The 16,231-nt window shown below is 40.1% G+C and overlaps 1 protein-coding gene across 8 annotated transcripts in view; it reads right to left on the reverse strand.

Moving 5' to 3' along the window:
• Window positions 1-1,988: 1,988 nt before the first annotated feature.
• Window positions 1,989-16,231, reverse strand: part of LAYN (layilin) — a 110,806-nt gene continuing 96,563 nt past the window's right edge. For 7 of the 8 annotated variants that reach the window (XM_056542402.1, XM_056542403.1, XM_056542401.1 and 4 more), the window contains 5 exons: window positions 12,726-12,883; window positions 12,298-12,342; window positions 11,854-11,928; window positions 10,397-10,493; window positions 1,989-2,989 (listed from right to left, as the gene is read on the reverse strand). In XM_056542402.1, the coding sequence (XP_056398377.1) occupies window positions 2,626-2,989; window positions 10,397-10,493; window positions 11,854-11,928; window positions 12,298-12,342; window positions 12,726-12,883 (739 nt within the window). In that variant the 3' untranslated portion in view covers window positions 1,989-2,625. The remainder of the gene's footprint in view (window positions 2,990-10,396; window positions 10,494-11,853; window positions 11,929-12,297; window positions 12,343-12,725; window positions 12,884-16,231) is intronic. The other variant, XM_056542397.1, reaches the window with a different exon arrangement.

Below are 16,231 nucleotides of genomic sequence, written 5' to 3' on the forward strand. Positions count from 1 at the left end.
TAATACTTCAGACTGCTGGACTACAACCTGTGGCTCTCCAGCTGTTGCTAAACTACATCTCCCAGGTTGTCCAGGCATGCTGGGAGTTGCAGTTTTGCTGCAGGTGAAGCGGTTCTGGTTGGGAAACACTGCCTTGATCAATTAAACATTTATATCCAAATTTTAAGGGAATATTAGTTGAAATAAGATTTTACAAATGTATTAAGATTTAATAAAATGCTAATAAATGTACACCATCCATGTCCTGTATTTCAGCAGCAATTTACATAAATTTCTGTTATAAATTATAATAAATGTGTAGGATTATGACAGGCCAGGCTTCTTTTCACCCACCCACTGTTTTGCACTTAAATCTTGTGAATTGTGTACTCCAAAAAAATGGCATCCAAACCATAACACATTTCCCCAATAGTTTGGATATGTATTTTTCTATAAAAGAGAAATACAACCCCTTCTAAAAAAGCACATAAAGGGGACGAGAACAGCCAGAAATGTTTTACTGTATAGAGAGCGGTTTACTCAATGAATCATACAGTGGCGCAAAAAAGTATTTAGTCAGCCACCAATTGTGCAACTTCTCCCACTTAAGAAGAGGAGAGAGGCCTGTAATTTTCATCATATGTATACCTCAACTATGAGAGACATAATGAGAAAAAAAATCCATAAAATCACATTGTCTGATTATTAAAGAATGTATTTGCAAATTACAGTGGAAATAACAAAAGTTAATCTCAATACTTTGTTATATACCCTTTGTTGGCAATGACAGAGGTCAAACGTTTTCTGTCTTCACAAGGTTTTCACACACTGTTGCTGGTATTTTGGCCCATTCCTCCATGCAGATCTCCTCTAGAGCAGTGATGTTTTGGGGGCTGTCACTGGGCAACACAGACTTTCTATAGGGTTGAGATCTGGAGACTGGCTAGGCCACTCCAGGACCTTGAAATGCTTCTTATGAAGCCACTCTTTCGTAACCCGGGCAGTGTGTCTGGGATCATTGTCATGCTGAAAGACCCAGCCACGTTTCATCTTCAATGCCCTTGCTGATGGAAGGAGGTTTTCACTCAAAATCTTACAATACATGGCCCCATTCATTCTTTCCTTTACACGGATCAGTCTTCCTGGTCCCTTTGCAGAAAACCAGCCACATAGCATGATGTTTCCCCCCCCCCATGCTTCACAGTAGGTCATCTGACCATATGACATTCTCCCAATATTCTTCTGGATAATCCAAATGCCCTCTAGCAAACTTCAGACGGGCCCAGACATGTACTGGCTTAAGCAGGGGGAAATGTCTGGCGCTGCATGATTTGAGTCCCTGGCGGCATAGTGTGTTACTGATGGTAGCTTTAGTTACTTTGGTCCCAGCTCTCTGCAGGTCATTCACTAGGTCCCCCCATGTGGTTCTGGGACTTTTGCTCACCTTGTGATCATTTTGACCCCACAGGGTGAGATCTTGCGTGGAGCCCCGGATCGAGGGAGATTATCAGTGGTCTTGTATGTCTTCCATTTTCTAATAATTGCTCCCACAGTTGATTTCTTCACACCAAGCTGCTTGCCTATTGCAGATTCAGTCTTCCCAGCCTGGTGCAGGTCTACGATTTTGTTTCTGGTGTCCTTCGACAGCTCTTTGGTCTTGGCCATAGTGGAGTTTGGAGTGTGACTGTTTGAGGTTGTGGACAGGTGTCTTTTATACTGATAACAAGTTCAAACAGGTGCCATTAATACAGGTAATGAGTGGAGGACAGAGGAGACTCTTAAAGAAGAAGTTACAGGTCTGTGAGAGCCAGAAATCTTGCTTGTTTGTAGGTGACCAAATACTTATTTTCCACCATAATTTGTAAATAAATTCTTTAAAAATCAGACAATGTGATTTTATGGATTTTTATTTTTCATTCTTTCTCTCATAGTTGAGGTATATCTATGATAAAAATTACAGTGGGAGAACTTGCACAATTGGTGGCTGACTAAATACTTTTTTGCCCCACTGTATATGCTTAGTGTCACAGAAGATATGCAGTGCTAGAATGAGTGTACAGTATCTGCTACATGGTACGTTCATTCTTCACTCAAAACCGCTGTAGAGAAAGAGAACTATATGCAGAGGATCAGATCTGTACATTATAAAGATGCATATTTATATTTTCTTCATACAGAATGATACATACAGTTGTCAGCAACTTTTCCATATCAACCAGAAAAGCTGAAATGGGGCCGGGAAGAAGCCTTATCTTGGCATTTCACCTGAGGTAGTTTGTAAACCAGAATGAGCTTACGAATGGGGGAAAAAACGTGCAAAACAAATGACACTAAGGAGGAAAAAAAGGATTTTTGTTCTCTTTGTCTATAGTGCCATCTTGTGGTGAAATGAGTAGCTGCAGGCTGAATATGCAGTGTAGAAATTCGCAATTTGTTCAGAAAATAAAACAAAACTATCAATGTTTTCATTTTGTTGCTTCTTCCAGGTTTTTTTGATGAGCGTCTGCATTATTCTTCCAATGTACAGTCCATGTCATGTATTTATTCTACACGACAACTGCAGATCCACAGGCAGCCCTCCTACTTCTGTTTGTATGGAAATCAATCTTACAAATAACATTTTCTTATTCCATTGTCTTGTTTTATTTAATAACCATATATTTCGTTCTCTACCCAGCCTGACTCTGTGCTTCTGCCATACCTGTCATTGCACAGCTCATAGAGTTCATTGGTAACAAAGCCACTTTCTGTGCTGGCTAGAGTAACAAAGCCGCTCTCTGAATGACGTCCTGCAATATTGTCATAATCGCCCGAAAGGTTGTCAGGGGGTGACGTTTCTCCGGAGGGACCTCGGAATGATGTGTTCCGGATATCTGGTCTTGTACCTGCCAGGTCTGCATCAGTCTGCCTTTTAATAACATTGTAAATTTCTAGGTTTGGGCTGTTTCGCCGATTTGGAGATAACCAAAAGCTGGGCTCCTTTGCTGATGATTCACTTCTTTCTTGTTTCCTAGACGAAAATCAAATAGTATGTAAGTAAACATAATTATAGAATAAATCATTTTTATTGCAAAGTCTCAACTTAAAGTAAGTGTTTGCTAAATAGTAACCCTTTTATGTATGCTATGTATATGTTCAAATAATTTCCTATGCTCTCATGTAATAGATCAGAGCAAAGTAGGCTTAAAGGGGTATTCCGGGCAAAAAGATCTTATCCCCTATCGAAAGGATAGGGGATAATATGTCTGATGGTGAGGGGCCCAGCACTGGGACCCCCCGCAATCTCCCTGCAGCAGTCCGCATTCTATGCGTAGCTGCGTCTGCAGTTTTGGAAACCGCCGGGCTTCTGAGACAGGGACGCGACATCACACCACGCCCCCTGGAGGGGGCATGGCGTGATGTCTCGGAAGCCCGGCGGTTTCCGAAACTTCAGACACAGCTACGTATAGAATTCGGGCTGCTGCAGGTAGAATGCGGGGGTCCCAGCGGCGGGCCCCCCACGATCAAACATCTTATCCCCTATCCTTTCGATAGGGGATAAGATGTTTTTGCCTGGAATACCCCTTTAAGAACTATTGGGCAGATTTAATATTGCAAATGTGGCAGAATCCTGGTGCAATCTGCACCAAAAATGGCATCCATGGCTAACACCACAATTATATGTTTGAAACATTTTTCCATCTCCTTTGACAAATCCATTTGCAATTCTGCTCCATTCCCCTGATAACGCTGTTTCATCAGCGAAACAAAGATATGCTGCAAATTTTATCACTGACTTGCCAGCAGAAAATCTGCAGCATATATATTACCTGTGAACATACCTCTGATCAGCGACTGTCAAATATATCTTGGGCTAGGATTCCACTGAAAAAAACGCCAGTGCAATTTTTTGCGTCTGACATTTTTTCTGGCCTTTTTGCATTTGAGTTGAAATAGCATTTTTGACCCCTTTGGCGTTTTTTTCAGAATGTGTTGAGTACCAAAAAAAAGGATGCAGTAGGGATGGGAAAAAATTTATTTAAGGAAATTTTAATTTTTTATGAACTTTTTAATAAAGTGTGTATGTGTGTTTCACTTTTTTTTCAAATTTTTTAAAAAAAATTTTCAGGTAGTTCTACTACTCCCAGCATGGAATAGACTGTTCCATGATGGGAGTAGTAGTACCTGTACTAATAGACATATCGCCCCGAGTGTCAGTCCTGACACCGGATGCGATCGTCCATAATATAGCAGAGATGTGGAGCGGCTCTATCCAGCACTCGCATCTTTACACTATACTCCGGCCAGTAATGTGAATAGAACATCACTCATTCATATTTCCCGCCCAGAGTGGTGATTGGCCGGATGGTTATAGCCAATCACAGCTCTCAGCGGGAAATATGAATCAGTGATGTTATATTCATATTACTGGCCGGAGTATAGTGCAGAGATGTGAAGCACAGGAGAAAGACGCTCTGCATCTCTGCAATAGATAGGATGATCACAGCAGATGTCAGGAATGATACCCGCTGTGATCTGTCCTTAACTGCAGGTACTACTACTCCCATCATGGAGCACACTCTGCTCAATGCTGGGAGCTGTAGTACCTGCATTAATAGACAGATTGCAGCGAGTGTAACTTTGGACAGCCGCTGTGATCTTTCTATTAATGCAGGTACTACAGCTTCCAGCATTGAGCAGAGTGTGCTCCATGTTGGGAGTAGTAGTACCTGCAGTTAAGGAAAGATCACAGCAAATGTTGCTGTGATCCTCCTGTATAATGTATAGATGCGGCCGACCGCTCTTCTCTGGTCCCCTGCACGGCCGTATATATACACCTATTCATATTTCCCACAGAGAGTTGTGATTGGCTGGAACCATCTGGCCAATCACAGCTCTCTGCGGGAAATATGAATAGGTGTATATATATGGCAGTGCAGGGGACCATAGAAGAGCGGCTGGCCGCATCTATAAATTATACAGAAGGATTGCAATGGGTGTCAGAAGTAGGTGGTACTACTGCTTCCAGCATGAAACACACACTGTTCCATGATGGGAGTAGTAGTACCACCTAAAAAATTAAGAAAAAAAAGTGAAAAACACACACACACTATAGGGAAGATTTATCAAAACCTGTCCATAGGAAAGGTTGCTGAGTTGCCCCTAGCAACCAATCAGATCACTTCTTTCATTTAAAAAGATGCCTCTGAAAAATGAAAGAAGCAATCTGATTGGTTGCTATGGGCAACTCAGCAACTTTTCCTATGGACAGGTTTTGATAAATTCCCCCCTATATTTTTATTATTGTCGGCTATATTTTTTGTGCCCTGCCAACCCACATAAATTGATCCCTGTTTAAAAATTCATAAAAATGTTGTTATAAAAAAAGACAAATATCGTTAAATACAATTTTTTTCCATCACGACTGTATCTTTTTTATTATAATTTTTTTAATGGTACCCTACGAAATTTTATTAAAAAAGGTATCTCCATCACTTTTTTGGATCGCTAAAGTCCAAAAGAGAATAAAAACCGTCTGCAAAAACTCCAAAGTTAAAACCCACATGGCATTTTTCTTGGTGTTTTTTTTAACTCCCATAGACTTCTATGGGAGAAAAAAGCCACGATTTAAGGGGAAAAAACGCCCTAGGCTCAACATGCTGCGATTTTGCAAAACTGCCAAGGAGCTGAAAAACTTGAAAAAAGAGTGAAAAAACGCCAGAAGGATTAAAAAACGCCAAACTGAAAAATGCCAATTGGAAAAGAATTTTGCGATTTCTCATTGATTTAGAGCTAACATCTGGCCGCAGTGTTTTTTGGACAAAAAAATTCCATGCGGCAGAATTGGCGTTTTTCTTGGCATTTTTCCCCCAAAAAAACAAGTGGAATTACAGCCTTAGGCTGTTGACCTCAACAAGTCCAGACTACAATAGCCTGTTAACAAAACTTCTGTGCTTTATACTCCAAAGATGGAATCTCAAATGAGGAAATAATATTGTGCACTAGAAAGTGGGGATAGGATCTAGCTTAGCTGGAAGAGGTTGTGACCATTAACCAAACATTGCATAAAAATTCTGGTGTAAAGTAAGCCAACTAATAGGTGATTTAAACTTAGACTAGACAGTCTAAAGACATCTAGCATGTCTAACCATCTGACCAAACAGAACTGTGTCTTCTCCTGATCAACATAGGGCTTACTAAACAAAACTTTGCCTTCTAAAGATTCCTCTGTTTTCTTCTATTTAAATACTGTGCACGAGGAAGACATCTAATAGTCAATGAATTAGTACATGGCAAGACAAACAGTTCAAATGTAATTTTTTCTTCCCCACCCTGAAATTGGTTATGTGTATATTTCTCTAATGCTCCAGGCACCTATTGTAATGTCTTTTAGAGTGCTTTGATATATTTATATTGAGTGCTTCTGATTTTCAGGCTCTTGTCAGAATAGGAATGGTATATACAGTAATCAAAATCCAGCCTATTGCCTAGCCTACAATCCCGCTGCAAGGATTAATCCATTTATCCATATAGAATGGGCTGCATGAGGATAGTGCTGCAGAAGTGCTTCGTCGCAAAAGTCTAAATTTTCTAAAAGCATAGTCTTCGAACAACACACAACCTTAAAGGTAATGTAAAGGCACTGTAGAGGAAACACGGGGGTGGCACCACTGGACGCTAATCCATAGACAAGGAAAAGAATATATGGCAAAAAAAGGGAGATGTAAACCGATGCATAAACAGGTGAGGGATGCAAAGAGATAAGAAATTCAGTATGAAGCAAAATTCGCAAAAATTAGAAAAATTGCTGTAATGCACTCACTTCTAAAACTTCAATACTTTATTAGTCCATTAACCTGTTGGGGACGGAGGGCGTACCTGTACACCCTCCACCCATTCCCTTTCTATAACATGGGGCCACACTGATCACGGTGCCGCGCTATTAACCTTTTAGATGTGGCATTCAAAGTTGAACGCCGCATCTAAAATGAAAGTAAACTGCTCCCAGCTAGCTCAGTGGGCTGTTCAAGATCGTCGCGGCGAAATCGCGGCATCCCGAACAGCTGTAGGACAGTAGGAGGGTCCCCTACCTTCCTCCTCCCTGTCCGATCGCCGAATGTCTGCTCAGTGCCTGAGATCCAGGCATGAGCATTCAAGCGGTAGAATCAGTGATCAATGGTTTCCTATGAGAAACCATTGATCAATGTAAAAGATCAGTGAGTGCAGTGTTATAGCCCCCTATAACACTGCAAAAAAAGTGGAAAAAAAGTGAATAAAGATCATTTAACCACTCCCCTAATAAAAGTTTGAATCACCCCCCCTTTTGCCATTTAAAAAAAAACTGTGTAAATAAAAATAAACATAAGTGATATTGCTGCGTGCGGAAATGTCCGAATCAAAAAAATATATAGTTAATTAAACCGCACGGTCAATGGCGTAAGCGCAGAAAAATTCCAAAGTCCAAAAATAGCATATATTTGGTAACTTTTTATATAATGAAAAAATGAATAAAAAGCGATCAATACAAAAATGGTATCGCTAAAAACTTCAGATCAGTCAAAGAAACTAATCTATTCTTTACATTTTCAGTGATCAGTGATTTTTTTTTTGCTGCCGTTTCTAGAAAAATAGAATCCCTTTGGATAATAGGCCAATTTTGATGTATGGCTTTTTTAATAATATCTGAGAGAGGATTATGCTGAAATGAAAAAACAAACCTATTATTATTTAGTTTTTCTGAAATTTTCCTTTTGTATTTTTTATATAGAAGACTTTCCTGTGGGATTTATTCTACTCTTTTAAGTGCATCGGGTAGCCTCTTTTTTTCTGGATAGCCTCTTAGAAGGAACCAATCCAAAAGTTTGGAGGCTTGTAGTTAATCCTAACTCAGATATTGTTAAAAAAGCCATACATCAATGGCATATTATCCAAAGGGATCCTATTTTTCAAGAAACAGCAGCAAAAAAAAATCACGGAAAACTTTCAGACGGAGCGAAAATTTTAAGAATAAATTAGTTTCATCGACTTTTAAAACAGAAAAAAGAGTGGGAAACTGGCTAAATAAGAATGAACTTATTGGAAATTACAGATGTGGAAATTGTCCCCATTGCTCACAGAAGAGAGGAGTCTACATTAAAGCGCAACTGTCATGACATTTTAGTGTAATAACCCTCACACAACCTTTGTACTGTGTGCAGGTGTTGTGTACACCAATTATTTTACCTCATATTTTCAGCCTTTTGTGACACTAAAAAGTGCTTTTAATCAAAGCCACTGACGGTCGGATAGGCGTGATGTGAGGTACACCCACCCACATGCCCACTTTCTATCTGAGCGCTGGGACCGCTGTGTGATTGACACACAGGTCCCAGCGCATGCGCCCTTCAACTAATGTAACGTGCGTGCTGCTGCATGTCATCCAGCAAGCGCTTGCTCCTCAAGCGAGTGCTCGATCCCGCCGCCGTCGTCCTCCTCAGTGCGCCTGCGCAGGGCTAGGTGCAGAGAGCGCGGGAGGGAACGATCGCTGGAGGAGCGATCGCTTTCTGGATGACACGCAGCAGCGCGCACGTTACATTACAGCATGCGCTGGGACCTCTGTGTCAATCCCACAGCGGTCCCAGCACTGAGATACAAAGTGGGCATGTGGGTGGGCGTGGCGGCGGCGGGGCATCACGTACCTCACACCACGCCTATCCGACCGTCAGTGGATTTGATTAAAAGTACTTTTTAGCGTCACGAAAGCCTGCAAATATGAGGTAAAATAATTGCTGTACACAACACCTGCACAGAGTACAAAGGCTGTGTGAGGGTTATTACACTAAAATTTCATGACAGTTGCGCTTTAACCTAGGTGTTACTGAGGTGTATGTAAAAGATTTTATTTGTTGCTGTACAGACTGGGTAGTGTATGTGATTTTATGCCCTTGCGATCACTTCTATGTCAGCTCCACAAAAAGAAATGTATTTAATTGCTTTAGGGAGCACAAGAGGTCACTTCAAACTAATTCTGGAGCAGCAAGACTCATAGAACATATGAGACTCGTTTACAATAATGATAGCAATTTACTTACCATGTTTAGTCTGGAAAGGGTTACTGCCAACAGCAACGAAAAAGAGAAAGTGCTGAGACAAAAAGAAGCATTATGGATCATGCGCACAGAAGCGCTTGGAATCCTTGGTCTAAATGATGGAACAAATTAAATGTCTTTCTGTGAATACTCAGTGCTTGCATTTCCTGATAAAATGTTGATGTTCTTCTTTTTGCATATTTGTTTTAATGATACATTACAGTTTTCTTAAATCTCACTCTTCGGATTAGTGACATCATTGGGAGTTTCCCATTTAGTGTCTCCCATGGATGATGTCGGTGAGGCCAGAGGAAGTGGGGAATACCGCGAAACGGCTCCGTTGCCTCGTGCATGCCCGACTCTGCCATGGCGTTTTTATTGTTCTACTCTGCCACAATGGAAGTCTTAAAGGTAATGTGTTATCAAAAATTATGCATTGTTTAAATGTTTAAATATGTTTTAATGCTAAAACAATCATGAAATCTTGCAGTTTTTATTCTAGCCACTAGGGCTAAAACTAAGCTAAGACTTCCTGTTCTGCACAGATGTAGTAATGCATTTTTTCTCAGAGCAACCAAGTACAGTGAAAGGTGACACCAATAGAGAGATAACACTGGATCCACCACCATTCACGGCAGAGATAAGCCTCCCCATCACTTTAAAATGACCTCTGGAAAGTTTAAAGAGATTGCTCAGTAGCGTCTCTAATTGATTTTAATAGGAAAGCTTCAATCTATTGTAGTCCATGTCCATGGGTCCTGCTGTAAAGCATATCTCTAAATGCAAGATGGCAGCCCCCATTATAACATCAAAGTAGACAACAAGGCACTTTACTTTAGTAAAAGGTATTATATTTATAGGAGCAAGCAATCACAAAAAGGGGTGACGTTTCAGTCACTGTAGACATTCCTTAGACCGTATTGCTGTGAAGGAAATGGATAAAACAGTAGAGACGGTGCCAAGCCGTGTGTAAGGGATAAGGTGTATAGCGACCTATAGTCCAGCTAGCAAAGGATTGGAAACATACATATGCACTCAGGACCTCTGGGTAGTGCTGTATTTATTGTATTGGTATTAACCCCCAAAATAATGCACAAAAAGGAAATCAGCACCATGTGGTGGTGGTGGTAGAGGGTACGACGAGGGGTGTCCAGAAGGCTGCCATCCAGGGGTCTATCCAGGAGTTGAAACACCTTGATAGACCCGATCAGGATACTTCAGATTTCATGGGAATTATTTCCGTTTAAGATTAGGGTAGCCCAGACTATTTCCTATAAATAGGGCTTAGTGTTTGCAGTTGTACCATGCATCCATTTCCCTTTCATGTTAACACAAATGAACAGTAAAACACATATGTCAGTACAACTTGCCTTCTCTCTATGATGCAGCAGCACAATACTCCGATAAATATCAGCAGCAGTGTCAGCACCGGAATTGTTGCAATAAGGATGAAATGTAGATTGGACTCTAAAAAATAAGACAATTTTTTTTTAATGTGCGTACACCCCAAAGTCAGCTCTGTCATTCAAGCTAAACTTGATCAGATTCCCTGCCCAATACCCCAACTACAGTGCAGTTCACCTTATTTAATATTACAATGAGTTCTCTCAATGTAGACCGCCATTTGGTTCCTAGTGTCTATAGCAGACCTCCTATGTTTATAGTGGATATAGTAGTACAGACCTCAGACTTTGGTTACCCCTGTATTTCAGGCATCAGATATCTGTCATACAAGTTGTAAACCATATTGTCTTCTGATAATAAAATCCTTGTTTTCCAGGACTAGAATATCGGCCTGTTTAGTAGGGCCAGTGATCAGCCAATGAACAAGTAAATGCTTGTTGGTTGTCTGATTAGGTCATTTTGACCTGCTAAAAAGTCATCAGCCATCGGCTGCACATCTCCTCATGTGTCAAATCAGTGGGGGTCTGGGTCGTGGCATGTCTGTTGATCAGATGATCGCCACTTATTGCTGCTTCATTGTTGCCCATGGACAACTGCATGAATAGTGGTCATGTCTGGTAATGCAGCTCTCTGCAACTCTGTCCCTTTCAACTGAATGGCTCTATAAAGTCCGCAACTGCCATTATAAAAAGTATGGAGCTTTGCTTATAAAAGGGAATATAGTTCTTACATTTTGCTGATTGTTGGGGGTGCTGAGAGTCAGACTCTTACTAATCTGATATTAATGGCCTATACTAAGCCTAGGTCATCAAGCTTTTAGTCTTGGAAAACTCCTTTTATTAGCATTGGGCATCTCAGTTTCCTTTACCTGAGATATTCTTTGCACCTATGGTGGCCAATTGGTCACCTATAACCCCAGCTTTCTTCTTTCATCTGTGTACTACTCAGCTTGCGTATGTGTGGTCACCTTTCTATTGAAATCAGGGGACACAGGTGTGGCCCAAGGATGGAGTCAAAGGTTGCATTGGAGGCTCCCACAGTGTGTGGCGGTAGATTGACCACTGCTGACCACTGACGGCCCAGTGGATATCACGGCTGTTGGGATCCTAAACAGCAAACCCACCTATGTAATGTGTAAACAGAAGTGCAATGGGCTTGAAGTGGGTTATCATCATGAAAACTTTATCTCATCAAACTCCCTGGAACTATACATTGTACCCTGCCATTTGTTGTCCCACATAAGAATGCAGACCATTAATTTACTTTTATAAACATCATTTCTAGGTCTCAATGTATCCACTTATCCTATCATTTCTAGTATGTCTGGTCCTATGCTATGCATAAGTCTAAGCAGTAGTAACTACAGTATGTATACATTTTACTATACCTTATTCTATGCATTATCTATAGCTTCTTCACTTACCATCAGCTTCTTTGGCTGTCTGATTGACATTCTTTATGGAAACATCTGGTGGTCGGCTAGCAATGGGTTCAACACCTTAAAAATAATGGAATAATAACTAAATTATAGCAACAATTTACCAGAAGTGTCTTCTTTTTATAAATGGCATGTATATTGTAGGAACACGTTTTGTCAAGACTAATACACTGATGCTTGGTGCAGGGCCTGAGGAGACGGATCAGGACACGGATTCACTAGCAAACACTATAGAGAGAATCCCTGTGTTATGCATCACACCCTCAGGCACCGCAATAGGCACAAAACATATCAAGTTTGTCAAAAGTAAAAAAAAAAAACACAAATCTCCAATCATCTAATCCTGAATGTTCTCTACAGAGCAATAAAACTGCTAAAGCAAGCACATTTGTATATACTGGTCCCCTACTTTAGTTTTCTCATACTTACTGGTATATGACCCATTTCGAGTTGGGGGACGTGTGGACTTCACTACTGAGTAAAGAAAATAGATACATTTTAAAGCTAGATTCATAGTCAGGGCTCTATAATATGTAATGATCTATGTACATGAACTATGAACCCACACAACTGAGTGGACAATATACTAGTAATGCAAATAGTGGAAGATTTGAGGACATTTTATTTTATGTGTTATTTATAGATACTTTTTTTATACTCATCTATGACTGTCCACTAAGCCAACTATTTTACCCATGGATTTCCACTTGTTGGAAAAAAAATACAGCAAACCATATGGTTGCCAGGGAATGTTGGATGTTGTAGTCCTTAACGGATGGTTACAGATTGGAGATCATTGATCTAGAGAATGATATGGAAGTGAATGACATGTTTATGATCATGAAGACAGCACTTACCTTCTGAATATTTACATATGAAATTGTTCTTCATGTTACATCGGTCATCATTCCATTGGAACATGTATCGGCCACCAACACCAGGGCTAGCAAATGGCTGGTAGTACATGACCACACACACCTCACTGCCGCACGAGGGTTCATCCACATACCAGTTCCTAATAAAGTGAAATGTTTAGAATTCTTACAAATAGCTGCAACAGCTTTAACATGCATATGGTGCCAAAAAATATCAATACAAGTGTAGACAGATGTTGTTTTCAATCATAGACACAAAGGGGGAGATTTATCAAAGCCTGTCCAGAAGAGAAGTGGCCCAGTTGCCCATAGCAACCAATCCGCTCGCTTCTTTCATTTTTAACAAGACCTCTGCAAAATGAAAGAAGTGATCTGATTGGTTGATATGGGCAACTGGGTAAATTTTCCTTTGCACAGGTTTTGATAAATCTCCCCCAAAGACTTAGTTCACTCAGTACAAACCTCTGCGCTATTCCATTGAGCTATATAAAAAGGTAAGACATAAAAACATATTCACAAAGTATATGTCTTTTCACTATGAGACCCTATGTATGATGAATGCCACTAAGTGTCATCTGTCATCATAAGTACATCAGATGTACACATTAAGTACTGTACTCCTCCGATGTGTACATCTGACAGACACTTCTTAATGCAGTGTGAAAACAGCCTTAGACATGCAAAGATTGTCAGATATTCCTCTTCTGCCGTGATATGTGTATGGCATTTCTGGGTGAGCATATCTAATGATGCATTCGTTTTCAAAACTAATCTGGTCTTGTTTGTTAGAAAAAAAAGTATGATCTTTGTGTATCCCTGTAATGGCTAAGCTATGGGGCATGTGCTAGGGATATAACAGATACAACATGCTGCTCATGACTCAAGTATGTCTACTTATGTAATGTGTATGGCCAGCCTGAAGTTAATTCAATTCAAAAGAATTCCCTTGCACCACCATCCATCTCTGTGCTGAATTTTGGATTATTCCTCACTATCCCATCAGAATATCCAAAAGAAGAAAATCCTGGTCTTCCTTGAAAACAGTGTCAGAAGTTCTGGCGGATTTCCCTCCCACCCCTCTAAAGCTATGACAGTTAACCCAGCTCTGCCATTTCTATTGAATGTGGAAACACTTCTTCGGCCATCATAGGGACCTCTTACCCTTAGAGAAAATGTTTTGGATCAGGACCCACCTGGACATGTAATGTCAATGGTGTATGACATCCCCTTTAATGAGGGAAGACCTACCTACATACTTAATCTACCTATCTACTGGAGGGATCTACTTACACACTCACTGTATGAGGCACAAAAGGGGGTAATATACTGTATGGGACATCATGGGGGAAATTATTTTGTATACCAGAACAAGTGGATTGTCATGAGGGACAAGTAGATTGTGCTCTCTTTTTAATCCCTTAGACAAATGGATTGTACATTCGTTTTAATCCCTTAGACAAGTAGATTGTGCTCTCATTTTAGTCCCTAAAACAAGTAGATTGTGCTCTTGTTTTAGTCCCTTGGACAAATAGATTGTGCTCTCATTTTAATTCCTTAGACAAGTAGATTGTGCTCTCATTTTAGTCCCTTAGACAAGTAGATTGTGCTCTCATTTTAATCCCTTAGACAAGTAGATTGTGCTCTTGTTTTAGTCCCTTGGACAAGTAGATTGTGCTCTCGTTTTAGTCCCATAGACAAGTAGATTGTGTTCTCGTTTTAGTCCCTTAGACAAGTAGATTGTGCTCTCGTTTTAGTCCCTTAGACAAGTAGAATGTGTTCTCCTTTTAGTCCCTTAGGCAAGTAGATTGTGCTCTCGTTTTAGTCCCTTAGACAAGTAGAATGTGCTCTTGTTTTAATCCCTTGGAAAAGTAGATTGTGCTCTTGTTTTAGTCCCTTGGACAAGTAGATTGTGCTCTCGTTTTAGTCCCATAGACAAGTAGATTGTGTTCTCATTTTAGTCCCTTAGACAAGTAGATTGTGTTCTCCTTTTAGTCCCTTAGGCAAGTAGATTGTGCTCTAGTTTTAGTCCCTTAGACAAGTAGAATGTGCTCTTGTTTTAATCCCTTGGAAAAGTAGATTGTGCTCTTGTTTTAGTCCCTTAGACAAGTAGATTGTGCTCTCGGTTTTCCACACTCCTGAAGATATACTGACAAGTTTACAGAGTACTGACGAACAAGTACAGAATACAGGTTCACAGGTCAGAATACAGGTAACTGGAGTCAGGTCAGAATACAGGTTGAGGATACAGGTTCAGGTTCAAACAAGATAAAGCAGAAGCACAAACAAACAAGTCAAAGGGTTAAGAAAGAATAGCAAATGGGTCATCGCTATTCTGTGATGAAGTACAAAGCACAAGCAAAGCAGAGGAAAGGATAAAAAATATACAGGGTAAAGACAGCAACAAGTTTTTTATACCCCTTTGGTTTAAAAAAAATATATATATTTTTTGATTATGAAAAAAAAGAAAAGAATCCAGGGTACCAAGGATCCACCATTGATACTTCCTTTATTTAAAATTAATTAAATCATAAATTAATAGCATTATTTCACCCACATCCTTTATCAAGCTAAGACCATGACTTTTTAAAGTCCATATATTTTGATTATTTTAATAATCTTTATGGGCTTGGGTCTCCAAATCTCTTCAAAACTTCAAATCCCTTGCATAGCTATAGCGTTAAAGGGATATTTCCATCTCAAATATTTATGGCATATCCCCAGGATCCCAAAATCAGGAAACAGGTCCCTCCATCTCAACAAAAATGGCCCTAATGGTGGACTGAGGTGTTTGGAAAGCTGAAAATAGCAGATAGACTTAATGGGAGTTTCATGACAAATAAAGCAGCGTACAGTAAACAGCATAGTTCATGATGCTATGATCCTAGATATACAGACCACCTCTGGGAGCCACAAGCAGCATTAAGGGGGTTAGGGAGGCCTTGATCTTGAGGTAGGAGTGTATCATAAAGGTAGGACCTGCATCTATCTGATATAAGGCATACCTCGTAGATGCCATCAATGCCCCAGATTGTAAAACCCCTTTATACCTCACATTTGGTCCTTGTTAGTCTGTTTTTCTCACACTTCACAAAGTAAAATGTTAAATTTTAGTGCAATCCACATAGACCTGTGCTATGACGGGTGACCACACTTAATGAATAAGTTACAATTATTCTAAGTAAGGATTTGGCAGTACAGCTTAGTAGACCAGTTTATATTAATTCAGTATGGTTAAATGCTTGGTCCCTGAACATGAAGTCCCTGAGCATCTGTTAAAGTGACATATTGTAATTGCTGAATCCTTTTTAGGATGTTATCATTCACCCGATTCAGAGATCTCAAGAAGACAAGATGTCATTATTTATTAACAACGCTCATCTGTCAAGCACAGTTCTTTTATCACCAGCCATGTCTGGACAAAGGGCAAATATCCTAAAATCAGGCAGAGTAGTGTTAAATAAAAACAGCCAGATGGCCCAATGTCTATC

The sequence above is a fragment of the Hyla sarda genome, chromosome 10, assembly GCF_029499605.1.
Source record: "Hyla sarda isolate aHylSar1 chromosome 10, aHylSar1.hap1, whole genome shotgun sequence".
In the NCBI taxonomy this organism is placed as follows: domain Eukaryota; kingdom Metazoa; phylum Chordata; class Amphibia; order Anura; family Hylidae; genus Hyla; species Hyla sarda.